Here is a 17157-nt window from a genome sequence, read left to right on the forward strand (position 1 = left end):
AAACCGGTTTTTCCGGCATACTTCTGGCATTTTCGGCCGGAAAAGAATGTTTTTCGAAAATCGGGCTCCGTCACATTTTAGGTATTGTCATTTTGCATCAGTGTGCGAAATTTCCTAAAAAAATATAAAGTACAGCTCGAGAAATTCAAGAAATACTGTCTTTCCGGCGAAAATAGGTTGTTCCGGCGTTTTTTAAATAGTTCCGGCTTCAAAAATCAATTTTATTGAAAATTGAAACATGCTTATGGTGGGCATTGCTATCAATAATGTTTTTGAATGAAAAAACAACCAATTGTACACCCTCGACTCCATGGCTTATCTAACCCCCTTACGCTATTGATGATTCTGATGGACGCGTTGACGGGGGATATAAGCCCTGGTACATATAGAAAACGAAAGTGATTTCAGGGGTGTACGCGAATCGGATGTTGATTAGCAAAGTCCCATAATGACGGATAGGAAAAAAAATCTTGTCCGAACTACGGATGGTTTATATCATTTTTCAACAAAATAAAATACAAACTAGCCACAACCAGACTGTCAAAATGTTTGAGCCAAGCTGTTTCTCCAAAGCAAAACAGAAATGCAAGAGGATCACTTGTCACTTTCTTGATTTCTTTCTCATTGAATATGAAGAATGTTCTTTCTGATCAAGCAAAAATGCCATTGGAATTTCATACTGCTAACGAACACTATAGAGGGAACTAAACAAATTTGATGCTGATTTTCTACTGTCTGCTGCTGAATGAATAAAAAGACATAAGGACAGAAGAACTATGTAAAAAGGTCCTATGTCTACGTATAAATATATCTCTGGTACTGATGTCAGCTAGCACTCAATGGCTGAATGCCCATTTGTGTTCATCGATCTGGTTGGATGAATTGGAAGTTGCCTTCTTTAGAAGTGGGAGTTTGAGTTTTAATGACATATCCATAAAATGAAATGGACTTATATGGATTGAATAATAAAGTATTATAAGATTATAATCTGTGTATACCTACAACTGAACTTGGCTTTACTTTTTATGTCCTTGTATAACTTTGTGTGCGTAACCTGATGCCTTACCCAAGTGACAGTACAAATATGGATTGACGTGAAATGTATATAATGAGATATGGATTTGAATAGCGGTAAATGATAATGACTGAATGATATTTGGGGAACGTCTTTTGACGCCTGAGTGAAACTATTTGATACCAATGACTGACAGTGTTGAACGTTTAAATGGGAATGGTGACTACTAATTTTTATCATTTTGGCACTTGAGAATATTGTTCAACATTTTTTCAAAATACCTGACCTGATGATAATTATATAACAGATATAAACACAATGCCATTTATGTACATTTTGGACTGATAATAAACTTGCCAAAATTGGAAATAATATATAATTTTTATTTTCTACAAACTTTGAATATTTCAACCTTTTGGCAATAAACAAAAAGGCAATAATCATGTTGCTCAGTACAATTTTAAACTTTTATGTTTGTCAAATGTTTTGAATATTTCTAAAGATCGAACAAATTTTTCAAACAAATTCAGAAGATTGAATCAAAAATGAATTTTCAGATTAGTTCAAGCTCTTTATTTTTGATCCAAATGATTTGGAAATTTATGACAAATAACCTTTTTGTTTTGGAAAGTACAAACTTCTTGACTTTCTTCCAAGATTTCTACATTATTCTGTTTTTTTTAAGGAAAATAAGTTTCTTCCATAGAAAATAGAAATTTGTTGACTTTTTCTTGTATTTTTAAAGGAAAATATCTCTGTGTTTTTCATCTTTGTATTAAGGATAACTGTTTATGTTTTGAAAGAAAATGATTTTTCTGCATTTTTCAAGAAAAATGTCTCTGTATTCTTATAGGAAACTCAATTTTTGTATTTTGCAAGGAAACTTACGTCTGACTAGCAGTTTGCTTTGAATTGTGGTAAAATTTGAAAATTGAAAGACATTTTTTTTTTCTTTTAATCTCTCTTAGCAATTTTTTACCAAACTTTTTTTCTTTCAAGAAAATAGAATCATTTTCTACACTTCCCCCCTTTCTATTTTCAGACTGCTCAAGAAACTAATTTCTTATTCTAAATTCTAAAGTAACAACTTGCTAATTTCCTACAAGGTTGGTCACCAGAAAAGTTTACAAGAATGTGATGAGATTTGTTAAAAATCAATCAAAGTTTGCTGCCCCTTTTCCATGGTTTTCCTTAATTTCCAGTCTCCTAGGAAATTTTTTTATCCTTTTTTCAGGATCTTGCTGTTTCGTCCAAAAATCCTGCAACAAAAAAAAAAGATATAATATTGCCAAACAACAGCATAAAAATTTACCTGAGGACAGGATAATTTTTGGAATGACAGGTGATATCGCAGATTGGGTTCCACTTGAAAAGTTTTATTAGGTCCTTTAAAATCAAACCTATTAAATTATTATTATTGTGTTGAAAGATAAAGATTGACATGGAAAGCTTCAAATAATAAAAGGGACACTTTATATAAAATAAATAAAACTTTCATTCTCTAGTAAGATAATTCTTGTTAGCTGTTAGCCTTAATGAACTACAATTTGAAAAATTACCTTGTACAAGGATTATTAAAATGGATTAAAATACAATTACAAACAACAATCAATATTATTATGTTGTATAAAAATTCCTTTAACACCTCTTTTACACTCAATTTTCATATTTTGGATAATTTCATATTTTGTAAAGAGATCCTGTGAAAAGTCAATTTAAAATTTCTGTGCACTGTTACGCATACATTAAAGAAGAAATTTTGGCCGAAAAGTTCCCGCCAAATTTAAATTTTCTCAAATCGATTTTTCACTATTTAGACGTCATAAAAGGGGGTATTTCAAACATTTACACCTTAATTTTAATCCTTGAAACCCATCATGCCCAATTAAATTCCCGCCAAAAATTCTTCCTTTAATGTAATTTCAATATTACAATTTTTTCTATTCTCTGTAAAAGATTACCTGTTATCATTACGGTAGTATTATTTTTTTTTGTTCAGTATTCTTGAATAGAAAAAATCTAATCTTGACAAAATCAATTCCAGCAGAAAATCTTACTACACGCTTTTTTTTATGAGAATAGTGTACTTTGGTTGAGGGTAAGCATTATTCTTATTTTTCTAATTTAACCAATAGCCATTGTTTTAACCCAAAATCTCACCCTGATATTCTTATAGAGTTTTCTTATAAAAGAAAAGCGTGTATTTCAAAATTATAATTTCCATATGCAAAATTTTTGACTTTGATACAGATTCTTGCAGAATCCCTCTAGTAGCGTAGACAAGAGGGGCGCAAATTTGTGTAGAAGAGCAGACTTTCATGGCATAGTAATTATTATTCATATATAAAAATATAATTACTGTGTCATAAAAATCTGCTCTCCTACACAAATTTTGTGCCCCTCCTGTCTGCGGTACTGCCCTCTAGAAAATCTGGAAATAACCCAAAAACTTGAATGTGTTATTTTTGGAGAATAATTATACTTTTGGGCAAAAAAGTAGTATTTTAATATAATGATGTAAATTAGCATGCAAGATCTGAAGATAAACTTACCGTCAATGGCTCTTAACTTGGGACAGTCTGATAAAACATGGGACAGCAATTCGGCCATCATTTTACAGAACCTCCAAAGTCATTTAATTAACATAGTCGCAAATCTCATAGAAAACAAACTTTGTTGTCAAGAGAGATTTAGCAGTAAGTGAAAATACAGACCAGAAAGTCAACCATCCCATTATATGACCACTCGTCCCAAGTAAGAGCCGTTGACGGTACACAGGAAAAAATTCAGAAAAATTCCTTGTGACTTTTTAGTGAATTCACATTGAATCTAGGTGAAAAGTTGCAACCTTTCTACAATTCACAGCTTTTTTGAGTGAATTATTGAATGATTGCAGCTTTTCACCATGAATTCACTAAAATGTCACGGTGATTTTCTCGTAAATCTTATCATTTGATGTCCACAATATAATATATAAACAATGGCCATATTATTGCAAAAATCCTTTCAGTGTCTTTGGCTGCCAAATGTATAAATACTACGATCCATGTACAACTGTTTGCAGGACAAAATGTCATTCTAAATTTTAAACATGTACGTTAACACCAAATTATTGAGCAATGTTAATTTTAGCAACCAGAAATACCAGGGCTAAAAAAACACAGTAATCTCTCAGTTTTTATAACTCAATTCAACGAAAATGAAGTTTATTCCATAAATTGGTTGATGCTACGTTAAATCTCATCTGATAAATTCATTCTTCAGTTCGCCAGTGTTGCACATCTTTCACAGCGGCAAAAAAGCAGCTGCCATGATGTATGTGATTTGATAAATACCCTTTTAGGTTTACTCGGTTGACATTACTGCATGGGCTGTCTGGTGGGCTGGTTATATAAGACATAGTAGTCAATCAGCTACTCTTCAAATTGCCATTGGAAATAATAAGCATGAGATTTGTTTTATTCTAACAACTTCTCTAAAAATAAAGAACAAAAAGCTCATAATTAACAGCAACTAAATTCAGGGCTGAAATTAGGACCTGCTGTCTGAGTCTAAACATGACTAAAGTCAGTCAAGGGAAAATATAGGCAAAAGTCAAATCAGATAACCAAAACAACACACCATCCACATCCAGAAAAACATTAACATTTATGATGATTTTGACTGAATTAGATAATTTGAGAGCCAGTAAAACTAAAACTCACACAGACAGTTTAATTGATATATAGTGTAAATTTTTATTGAGAGAAAAACATCGAAAACAGTCAAAGTCCAGGCCAGTTATTAGTCCAACACTCCAACACTTGCTTCCCATCCATCAAAAACGAGAAACCAACTTTTCAAGATATTGGTTTTCATTGCGTGGTCGTACAGCGTAAAGCTATTCACAGTATTTGATGAAAATATCCTAGTAAGTGCGTTCGCAGCTCGATTTTCTGTCTTCCCGAAATCTTTCTCTCACTCACTCATCCAGAGTCCAAAGGTCGAAAAATATCAAGAATCTTGATATTTTTCATTTAACTGTACCAGGGCCCTAAACGATTCCTCCAATTATACGGTACTGGCCTCTTTAAGTCGCAGAATCGTTTATCGGCCCTGGCTCGCGAGGGTGCCAATTGTAAGGAAAAAGTCCAATAAAAATCCAGAAAAAACTGCGATTTCCGGCATATTTCCGGCATTTTCGGCCGGAAAATTTTTTTTCTCAAAAATCGGACTCGGCCATGTTTCGGGCATTGTTAATACGCATCTTTGAGAAAGAAATCTGAAAAAACTAATGATCAAATCTCGAGAAAATGCCAAAAAAAAACAGTTTTTCCGGCATATTTCCGGCATTTTCGGCTGGAAAATTTTTTTTTTTCTCGAAAATCAGGCTCCGTCACATTTTGAGCATTGCCATTTTACATCAAAGTGCAAAAATCTGAAAAAAATATCAATCCAATTGGGAGAAATGCTCTTTTCCCCTAAAAATGACATAAGGGAATTTCCCCAAATAAGAAAATCCGATTTTTACGGCCAAAAGAAATTTTCCGAAAAAAGCTTCAGCCACTTTTTAGAAAACCTTGCCCTCTATCTTTATGCAAAAAATCTAGTTAAGCAATTTCACACAAAGTCGAAAAAACTTCATTTTTAGGCACTTTTTGGCCCAAATTTGCCCCAAAATTTTTTTTTTTCGAAAATCGGGCACTGTCACTTTTTGGGAATCACCATTTTGCATCACTGTGCAAAATATCAGAAAAACTAATGAGCCAATCCCGAGAAAAGCTGGTAACAGACGAACGTACATCAGTTAATTTAAAGGACCTCCGTGGTAGGCCCAAAAATATAAGGGAAGATATAAGTCTGAATCGCAGACCTCTTCACAAACGTTTGAGAATGCCCAACAACCTCATATTTATTGAAATTTAAAAACTTATTACTCTAGTACTAACGTACAGTTGCAGTTGAAATTTCCAAAAATTTGACCTAAACCTTTTTGGATTTAGACTTGCATTTCGATGTTTAAAATTCGATATACTCACCGAGTGAGAAGTTGGTAGATTGGTATCGAAAGTTGTTTCGGAGTTTTGACTTTGCTCTCCTTCTTCATTTTCTTCTCTTTCATCTTCATGGTCGCTGTCGCTGTTCGCTGAATGATATTCCATGTCATCACTGTCAGCTAAAGAAAAATTAAACAACTTCGTAAACGATGCCAGTCAAAAATTGTGTGAGGTTTTAAAAATTTCAAAAAATGGTAAAAAAACTGATTTTGGTCATAACTTTTAAAGAATTTATTTTTTTCAAGTGAAATTTTACATCAACATAGGAAAAACCGTGTAGAACAACCCTAGTAGTTTAGAATACATAAATAAGCTATTTTGGTGGCTGCATTATTGTTTTTAACCATAAGCACTAAATGTCAGCCATCATATTACTCCTTTGTATTTAAAAAAAATAAATCTGATACTTCAATAGTAGATAGATTTTGCTATCTAGTGAATATTAAATGTACATGAATTATCCAGATATAAAGATGCATTTTGATGGCTGACACTGACCAATTTCTAAGTTTAAAAAAAAACTATGAAAGCCACCATTTTGGTCAAATTAAAAAAAAATTCGCACAATGTCACCTCCTTGACCTAATTTTGAACAAAAGAAAACAAAAATATATAAAATGTACTAATTGGTGGCTTACAAGACCTTTTGTTCAATTTTTAACCGATAATTATCAATTAATTTTTTTCAGAATAATTTTTTGCATCAATTCAGGTAATCAAAATTATGGAATAATCTTCTGAATTTAATCTTTTGAAAAAATGGAGAAGCTTTGGTGGCTGACAAGATGACAAACCAATAAACATTGAACAAGACAATAAACTATGAAAAGTCTTCTTACTATCCATCCATTCATTCATTTATTCAATTCGCAATTTTTAGAGCAAACTATTGCTTAAAAATAAGCATTATGTCAGCCACCAAAAGAACTAATATTATGTCAATGAAAACATTACGATAACGAAATTATAATGTATCTGACATATGACAAAACATGAATTTAAAGCTGGTATAAATATCTGCTTTCAAAATGTGAAACTGCAACCATTTTGTCTAATTGAAGCCGCCATATGTACTCAAACATGCCGATATTTGGCATTTGTCAGCCACCAAATCCTCCAAACACTTTGTAAAAACTATATTACTACAAAAAAGACATCTTTCATTGCTCATAAACAGTATCTCCTTTGTTTCATAAACTACACTGAAACTCTAACTTTTAAAAAGTTAATTGAAAGCCACCAAATAGTCCCAATAACTAACAAAACAAGAAAATATTAGTCTAAAGACATGGAACTATAATGATGAAAAAATACATGACCAAAATAAGATAGTTTGAATTTAAACAGCATGTTTGTCTTGTAAGCCACTTTTTTGTTCCCTTAACAACCTGTCAGCCACCAAAAAATTACATTTACCATAATAATGATCTGTCTGTAAGCCATTTCGATACTAAAAACGGTATTTTTACTGCAATTTATCAATAGACAGCCCATCAAGTTAAAACACTAAGTGTCAGTCGCCAGGTTTGAAGCCACCAAAATGACTCACAGTTTAGACTCTGTTTTCTGATGATATTGTCAGCCACTTTTTATGTAAGTTATATCACCATAAAGCCAGATAATTTATCTTAACCATGAATTTAGTTTAAAATGTCAGCCACCATTCGGTCTCATTTTATGAGCAAAAAGGTGGCTGATTTTTCAAACCTCACATTTAGGGGGGGTATTTTTGACTGGCATCAAACGAGATACTGTTGATAGTGGTCAATATCCTGCCCATTAGATACTTTAATGGGAAAAGTTTCGCGGCTTTTATGTACCAGTGGAAATTTGGAAAGGCCTCATCCGCAAAATCTTTTTGAACAAAACTGAAAAATTATCAAATAACTACTTTTAAAATGATCACTGGCATCAAAAAAACGCTAATACTGCGTATTTCAACAACAAGTGTGTATATTTTGGCAGTAAAAAGACACAACATCATGAAAGTATGTCTCCCGTTAATACCATCCGCGAAATTAAGTCCCCGCAAAATTTGATCCCCGCAAAATCTTAAAGTTTTTATCCCATCAAAGTATATATGTACACCCTATCAAAATCGAAAATCAATTCAAATCTAATGGGAAAATATTCTAAGCGATCTACGGGATTTAGGCGACAACAAGAATATACGCTCTCCTCAAACAGAATATAGTATTTTTCCAAAAATTTCCGGGGGTTGTGGGTGAGAAAACAATAATTACAAATGATCAGGTTCAACTGTTTACTTTGGGATGTAAGTCAAAGGCACAGGCACGAATGTAGATATACAATGACAAATTATATACCGACGAGAGGTCAACGTTGACTTCACATGATGGGTAATCCCAAATTGTTAATATATTTGCTGAACTTTTTGAGGTAAACGATCACCCTGACGATCACGCTGCATTTTTATTTTCACTATAAGATTTACAAAAAAGCCCAATAAGTAAAGAATTGGCTGCGAGAGAAATGCTTCTTTTTAACTTTTGGTGAGAGGGAAATCCATTGGGCGTTTAAGACAGAAAAACATTTAACACTAGTGCACACAATATAAGGCAGAACTTACATTCTTCACTACTTCCACCTTCATCTTCATCACCAGCAATATATTGTTGTAGGAACGCCAAGACATCCGCAACACCAACAACGTCACCATCATCACCATCCTCCTCATCACCATCATCGAAATCATCTAACTCGATGACATTCTCTATACCTGTAAATTAAGAATATCGAAACTAGAGGATATCCCTGTACCAAAAACCCATTATCCAAACCGGTGATAAAAAATGTAAACAAGTGATACTTTTATGGACCTACCTGGTTATGCATTTAACAAATAACATTCAGATCACAAATAGTGACGATCTATTAAAATTAGTCGTTTGTTTCTTATAAAAAAAACGTTTAGAAACCAAAATTTCATACTCTTGAAATAATCTTTCATAATCAAGACTTCGTGAGCAAAAAAAACATCTTTCTCATTAAAAAAATGAGTAATTTGGCTAAGAATGCTTATGCTTATTAATAGTGATTCTTATAAATAAAGATGCGTTTTTTCAGCTGAAAAATTCTATTTTTACAAAAATCTGCTTGAGCCATCTTTTACCTACTTTCATGTAAAAAATCAGGAAAAAGCAATGATCCAATGTTTCACAAAGTCCAAAAAACCCTTTTTTTAGCCGTTTTTAGACCCAAATTTGCCCAAAAACATTTTTTTTGGAAAATCGGGCTCCGTCACATTTTAGGATTTAAAGTTATGCATCTTTGTGCAAAAAATCATAAAGAATGAAAGAGCCAATCTCGAGAAAACCTAATACCTAAGTAATTGATAATGTGCTTATAAAAAAATATCGAATTTGGCCAGTTTTTCTATAAAAACACGGTAAGCAACCAAAATTTCATGTCTAAACACACATACTCTCTAAAAGTTAACCCTCAAGAGCAAAAAAAACATCTATCTCATAAAAAAATTGAGTAATTTGACTAAGAACATTAATGTATGCTCATTAATAGTGATTCTTATAGATAAACATGCGTTTTTTGAGCCAACAAAATTTTTTTGCAAAAATCTGCTTGCGCCATCTTTTACCTATGATGGTACCCTACTTTCATACAAAAAATCAGAAAAAATTAATGATCCAATTTTTCACGAACTCTAAAAAACCTGTTTTTTAGCCGTTTTTTGGCCCAAATTTGCCCAAAAATTTTTTTTTTCGAAAATCGGCCTCCGTCGGGCATGCAGTTACTACAAGACAGTATGACACTTACTATCGTGGTGGTACTGTATTCAGAAGTTATGAAAACAGTTACTACACAGTGTAGTAACTGCTGTTTGGGGGTGGTGCCAAACACTAAAACTAGCACTTTTTGTGTAGTAAGTGCTTATATTTTAATTCTTTTTAAAGAACTTTCAAAATTTTTCACAAAAAATGAATTTTTTTGTTAAAAAAATTCTTTGTTAAAAAAAATATTTTTGTTATAAATGGACGAAAAAAAATTTGAAATTTTCTCAGACCCAACTTTGAAATTATGCTTTCCGTAATTATCATTAAAATGTTCTCAACAGCTGTTAACCAAGTAAATTAAAAGAAAATCTAGCACAAAAATGGTATTAGGTTGAAAAATAATCGCAATTTAGGGTAATTTCAAGCATGTTTTTGATGATATCACTCATAAACAGGGGTGGTACCTGGAAATCTTTTCGGAAAACAGTTACTACCAAGGTGTAGTAACTGCAAAGGGTGGTGGTCCTGAAAAAAAGTGTTGAAAAAGCACTTACTACACATCATGTCTTGTAGTAACTGCGTGCCCCCCCCCCTGCCTCCGTCACATTTTGGCCACCACCATTTTGCACCTTTGTACCAAAAATCAAAAGATTCCTATGATTCAATCCTGAGAAAAGTTGGTAACAGACGAAGGAACGAACGAACGGACGAACGGACGAACAAACACAGGTTAATTTATAGGACCTCCACCGGGGTAGGTCCAAAAAATAGCCTAATTTTGAGACCTTGTAATTATTGTTTCCCTTTTGAGACCCTGCAGGTCAAAATTAACGAACATTCCCTACCCGGACCAAAACTGGGAGATCTTACCCCGGTAAAAAATCATTTTAATGAATTCTAGGAAACCATACTCCATTATGTTTGAAAGTTCTCACCCCAGTGAGTTTTGGAGATCTCAAATTTAAACCTGTTGAATACTTTTTTCATAGAGACCTCGGGTCACTGAGACAGGAATGTAGTAGAGGGGTAACAGATTCTAGTTTCTTTTATAGGGTAAAAGGCACATCTTATAAAATAAGACATCCATGTATTCGAAGGAGGTACTATTTAAATTAGCCATAGATTCTGTATCTTAGGATTTGTGTTAAGTATTGAGGATAAAAGTTAAAAGTTTACATTACAGCCAAAATTTCCGCAAAAACGGACCAGTGGTTATGCTGAAAGTGAGCATTTCAAAGCATTGTAAAAAGTTCATCATTCATACCATATTCTATGACATTCTCTATATTGTTATCTTCATTCTCTTCATTTTCATTTTCAATCACTTCTTCTTCATCTTCATTATCAGCTTCTTCATTTAAAGCAATATTTTCATCATTTTCCATGCTTAGTACACTTTCACTTTCACTTTCCATTTCATTCATATCCATCTTCCTGTAACTTCTCCAGTACCAAAATCATTGCAGCTTTACATTTTCGATATTAGAATTTGTATTTTTGTCTTTATTACTGCAACGAGAAAAAAATAAGGGCACGAAAATAACAGTAGCAAAAGGGAAAGTTGTGATGGAATTACATTCAAAGAATTCTGTTAGAAACTTGAAAATGAAAACAAAGTTATGTTTTATTTCGAAACTTTTATATATGATGACAGTAGACTACACCTTCAGTTTTTCAAATGGACTGTTGAAGTATTTTAATCAAAACTTAGAATTTGCAATTCTGAAGGATAACCTGTGGAACATTAGATTGAAATTTTAAAATCAAAAGCGAAAAGACATAATACAACTTAGATAGATGCAACTTTCATTAGAAATTCAAACTTAAAAATAATTTGAATTATAATTAATAACGTTAATTTTTCAAAATCTCTCATAATAAACCTCTAATAAAAATCTATGCTATTAAAAATGATAAATTATCTATTTAACTGTACTTTCAACTTTGTCAAAATAAATTTGGTTTATGTGACTCTTAATCGTAGAGAAGAATTTCCTCCTAATCATTTTCCCCGTATTTCTTTATTCAATAAATTTTGCTTAGGCTTCTGCTCATCCTCTGACGAAAAATTTTAATTAGTGAGAAAGTATATCTATAGAAGTCTGTGAATCAGACTAATTTCGTATAATTTAAAGGAACTTCTAACATAAAAATTTGTAAAAAAATGAAGAAAATTATAATATCTGAACGTTAAAAAACACTAAGTAATAGTTATCACACTATACCGAGTATAATATGGGATATATCTTTCGACGTAGGAGTTCAAAAAACTCTGAACAAGAAAAAAATACATCCTATATTGTACTAGTAAAAGTGTGATAACTGATAACTGGTTTATCGTCAACTTGAAAAACATCAACAAACTTTTCTCTGTCCACTTCTCGCCTCGTGTGTCTTTTTCTTTGTTTTGTTTTTTCACTTGCTGTATTTTGGTGAAATGATTGGAAATATCATTAAAATATCAAAACATTCTTTTGATAACTTTTGAGTGAAGTGAGAGAAAAAAGATAATATTTTTGAGGATAAAATTGTACAAAATATGATCTCTCGCTTACCAGACCCCTTTTTGAACGCGGTCTCGTATTTGTACGGTACAATATGAAATACAGTATTTATGTACATTGCCTTTAGTGTCATACTTTGATACGAATGTAGATTATAATTTAAATAACATTTTAATGGTCATTCTGTATATATTTTTCGTGTAAACAATATTTCGACCTGCTTGGTGCAGGTCTTCGTCAGGTCTAAACAATACAAACGGTTGAAGGCGCTACCTTGACTTTTTTTGACGTCAAAAAAGTCAATGTAGTGTCTTCTCCCTAATGTGCGAGAGCATTGGCTTCCAAAACCTAGATGTCACATACTGACCATCGTCTAAATTAAGACCATGGTCACTATGTGGCGCCGTCTGACGGAATTGGATTTCCAATGCCTCTCGCACTTTTCTATCAAATTTGTTCTCTTCAGTCTTTAAAAGCCTAGCTTCGTTCCAATTAAGTCCTTGGGTACAGTCTTTAGCATGGTTAGTTATACCCGAAATGTCCCATTTTTCATCTTCAACGTTCTTTTTTGTGTTGGCTGACACGTGTGGATATCTTTAACCCGGTCTCGCCAACATATCTTTTACCACATTCGCATTCTATCATATACACACCAGGGTGACTGTTAGGTGGTAGTCGGCTTTTGTTCTTAGAAGTTAGCAAAGTTTATAGATTTGAACCACTCTTGAACACTGTTCTGTACCCAGCATTTATGTACGCGTTTTTAGCTAATCAGATTGCTCATATTTTTCATGTTGACAATAAATCTTATTAACAATAAGTCCTCTGAAATAAATTGGAAATATTTTTTTGTACATTTTTCTGATTTAAATATTAATAAAAATAACTTTCAAAAGTTTACCATACCTGAATGCTTAGCACTGTGTTTTAAGATTCCCACCTCATTTTGAGAATTGAGCACTTTGTCATTGCAAAAAAGTAAGCATTGATTGTTTACAAACTCCGCTGTTTGAGCTAACAATTAGAACAAAAACGTAGATATTATCAAGAATATAATTAATCAACCAATTTCCTGAACTTCAACAGCTGTATTTTCTAGAGGTAATTTGAAAATAATCTAACTTTTAAATTTCTAATATATTATTTTTTTTATCCTTTTATTAAACATGGAGTAAAAATCTTTATGAATGTTAAAAAGACTGAACTTAGAATGGGCATTTCCATATGGACCGACCTTTCTCAACCACTAATCAACTCTAGAGATAGCATAAGATTCTGATGCTATATTCGGTCTATTCAAAAGATAATTCGAGCATGACCTTTACAAATTTCTATTGGACTTTATTTCACAGATGAAACTAAAATCCACAAAATCCAGCACAATTTTTTTACCGCAAAATTTTATCCTTGAATAATCTCTTGTACATTTGTTGAATTTTTTTTCTTGAGTTAAAGTACTGTGTAGAAAAAAGATTCGGAGCAATACTGAATTATTTAGCTTCAACAGAACTATCAACATCAACATTTTATAGATTGAACTCTATTTATTACAGATTAACAATCCAACCAGATGCAGCAAGGCATTAGATGAGAATATCAAATTGCACCAAAACCAGATATCACGTGAACAATAAATTATTCCACATGTTCTTTTTGGAATGAAAAACGTGATGGAAATTTTTAATTTTTAGTCTTTCACATTCAAATCCATGACTCAATACAGAATCTAACAGTTCCCAATCCTCTCCACCCCATTTGTCTTGAAAGCCTTTGGCGTTCATACCACCCACGTAATTCCAGTCTGATTTGTAGATACCAAAGATACCATAGCCTTCATCTTCCCAATAGCCAGTTGGATGTTGAGGTGTTGCGCCACATTGCAAACGATTCAACAATGGACTACAAGCCATTCTGCCTTGGATAGTATGCTAAACAAATTATAAAACAAAAAGTAAAATTAGTACACATACCTGTCACTAAACTGGCATGAAAAAAAAAGCCCATTTGATTACGAAAATCTCAAATATCGCCATTCGCTCTAACATAACTTGCGACAGCATAACAAAGCTTTAAATCATTGTAGTGTGACAAGAAACAAACTTAGCAGAAGTGGAGTTCTTCTTCCAAAGCTAGAAAATAATGACTAGGGCACACAACGGTGTGTACATAAATTGCTGGAAGAGCAAAGAGCTTGATATGATAAATAGTGCAATTACCTTCCGAACATTGTCGATGAAGTCAGCTGGTATGACCAAATGAAGATCAACTTGCATGACAATAGCATCAGGATTGGTGATGGAAGCTGCTGCATCATTCAGCGCTAGTGTTTTATGAAATTTGCCCTTTCTCCTGATATAAGTGTATTTTTTCAATGGTGATTCTTTCAATGCTTTCATTACACCAGTGTCCTTGTTGTCAAAATCCACAATAGTAATTGCAATGTTCTCATCATTGGTCTCTTTATAAATCTGATTGACAGTGTTTATGAAGTGAATTAACCAACGACTCTGACCAGCTGAAGTAATAATGAGGTTCACTTCAGCTGTTTTATTCCATTTGAAATTCTCAGGGTAACATAGCTGGTTGCTGCCTTTTGGATGATATAAATATTCGGCGAATCGATATGTTTTTTCATCTTGGTCGTTCAAAAGTTCCAGTTCCACTAAGTAACGATCACCTTTGACATCATCTTCGTTCTGTTCGACTGAGAGGATTTCTTTCAATTGATATTTACTATGGAAGAATGACAAAAAATATGTGTATAGAATGATATTATTTCGAACGCTAATAATGCGGAATAAGGAATGCGGCTATTATTATTTGATTTTTCCGGAATATTTCGGACTCAGCCAGTTTTCAAGGCAATCAGTTCATAGGAGCATTTTATCATTCATTTGAAATAACTCGAACATTGAAGAGTTATTCTCGATATACAAAACGTCAGAGCTTCACATCGTCACAAGGAATGACTAAAAAGAATAAAGTGGATTTTTTTTCTTCGCGCAGCTTCGCGAATTGAAAATCCAAAATTTTTGCATGGACAACATTTTAAAAATCAATCCACGCGAAATTTAATCCAGTTAAGGTAAATGGTCACCATTCACTGAGGTCTTGAAGCTTGATTTGAGCAAACAGTTGGATGAAGTTGTTAAAAGAACCGAAAGTGTTCATCAAGGTGGGTGAACTTTTAAGTACTTCCATTCAAGGGTAGTATATAAAAATAAACTTACTCTTTATGTTTCTCTTTGATGGCATTGACCACTTTTTCAACAATGAAATCAGCCACATCACGTTTCAGTAAAGGATTACCATAGATGATGTGTGGGTCTTTCATTCCTGGGTGGTAAATAACCATATCTGTCTCATCAGGAGGATAAACTGACGTGAAATGTGTCTCCCACTGTCCTGCATATTGTTTAGTAATCTTCTTCTTGATCAAGTAGGAAGGATCATAATTGCATTTTGGGAACAAACCTTCAATGTCTTCTTCAGGGATGAACGGTAGTTTGAACATCAAAGCTCTTCTTTTGTTTTGGTCAGAATCGTACATATCACGCAAAGGTATTTTCTTATCCAAAATCATCATCTTTTGAAGGTTCTCTTCACGCACCATTGGACTGTCCGGTGGATAAGATTCTAGATTATTTGATGGGATCAAAGTGTATTCTTTCTTGCCTGGTGTTAACCATTTCAATGAAAATTTACCAGGGGAGGTGCCCGTTTTTAGAACAATACTGATATGATAAGGTGAATTGAAAAGTTCCAAGTCTTTTGACCGGACAAGATTCTCGTGTAATATCAGTTTGGAATTGGACGGGTTCTCATCACTTGATAGCCATACTTGGAATGCAATTTTGGTAGATAATGCATGGAATCTATATACACCAGCCATCCCTGGCTTCAATTTACCAAATAAATAGACACCTGTGTTCTTGCCTATATTCAGGTCTAACTTGACTGTTGATTTTTTATATTCAGGTAGATGAGGGAACAATGGATGATAGATCAAACTATCTATATTCTTATTACATATCTCTGTCCATGAGTAGAGGTTTAAAGAGTTTGTTTCTTGTTCTGGTGCACTGATTGTTGGCACTTTGACAGGAATGTAATCGCGTGCTTCAAGTTCAATTTCAGGGTTATACAGAATTTCAGACACACCAATTAGACGCCTTTGGCTTTGTATAGCACCAAACAGCGGCAATGAACTTCCTTGCCTCAAAATGATGTAACTTGATTGGAAGGCTGGTGGAGACTTTTGTGATTGTTTTTGAGTAATATTCGAGATTTTGAGGAACAAATAAAAGAAACCAGCAATAAAAACTAGGATCAGCAGTTTCTTCATCTTTTCTCTGCTTGCTATGGCAAAGAAAATTGAAATATTGAGGAATTGGATAATGAAATTTAAGGGCATATAAAACAAAAAAGGTAAGATTTCTAAACTAATTCTATTGAAACTTTCAAAATATTGAGAAATGCTAGATCATCAGCAAAATATTACAAATTGCCATTAAATCAACATCTTACCTTGAAGGCAAAGATAAAATGAAACTAACCTTTCCTTAGAAGCATCTTCTGATTCCTCAAGGAATTTCTCTCAGTTGTAACTATATCCGAACAGATACACCTAATTCACTTATTCAATTAAAGAATGTCTTTTCTTATCCCTAAAAATGACAAAAACATAAAACGATTAAAAGATTTTATAAAATGATTGCTTTTACAGTGCTTTGAAGTTTCATGTTATTTTCCAGATACAGTTTCCACAGGAAAGGGCATTTTCGTTATTTTTTATTACACTTCTTAACCCTTTAAGTGCCAAAGCAATTTTTTTCTAAGTTTTTTAAAGA

The 17157-nt window shown here is 33.0% G+C and overlaps 3 protein-coding genes across 3 annotated transcripts in view; all 3 read right to left on the bottom strand.

The window, feature by feature from the left end:
* Positions 1–11314, bottom strand: part of LOC136822783 (protein cereblon-like) — a 37851-nt gene extending 26537 nt beyond the window's left edge. Inside the window, exons 1-3 of the mRNA XM_067079064.1 lie at positions 11068–11314; positions 8642–8791; positions 6034–6170 (exon numbers count right to left, since the gene is read on the bottom strand). Of these exons, the coding sequence (XP_066935165.1) occupies positions 6034–6170; positions 8642–8791; positions 11068–11233 (453 nt within the window). The 5' untranslated portion in view covers positions 11234–11314. The remainder of the gene's footprint in view (positions 1–6033; positions 6171–8641; positions 8792–11067) is intronic.
* The window catches only part of LOC136822806 (2-iminobutanoate/2-iminopropanoate deaminase-like), a 224509-nt gene that overhangs the window by 85437 nt on the left and 121915 nt on the right, over positions 1–17157 (bottom strand). The gene's annotated exons all lie outside the window — the stretch shown is intronic.
* LOC136822734 (uncharacterized) lies at positions 13063–17006 on the bottom strand. The gene is made up of 4 exons (XM_067079016.1): positions 16864–17006; positions 15538–16666; positions 14524–15040; positions 13063–14235 (listed from the first exon to the last, which is right to left on the bottom strand). Exons 1-4 carry the CDS (start codon positions 16877–16879, stop codon positions 13927–13929), a joined length of 1971 nt encoding a protein of 656 aa, XP_066935117.1. The 5' UTR covers positions 16880–17006; the 3' UTR covers positions 13063–13926.

This window comes from Clytia hemisphaerica, unplaced genomic scaffold (genome assembly GCF_902728285.1).
Source record: "Clytia hemisphaerica strain Z4C2 unplaced genomic scaffold, Clytia hemisphaerica genome assembly, whole genome shotgun sequence".
In the NCBI taxonomy this organism is placed as follows: Eukaryota; Metazoa; Cnidaria; class Hydrozoa; order Leptothecata; family Clytiidae; genus Clytia; species Clytia hemisphaerica.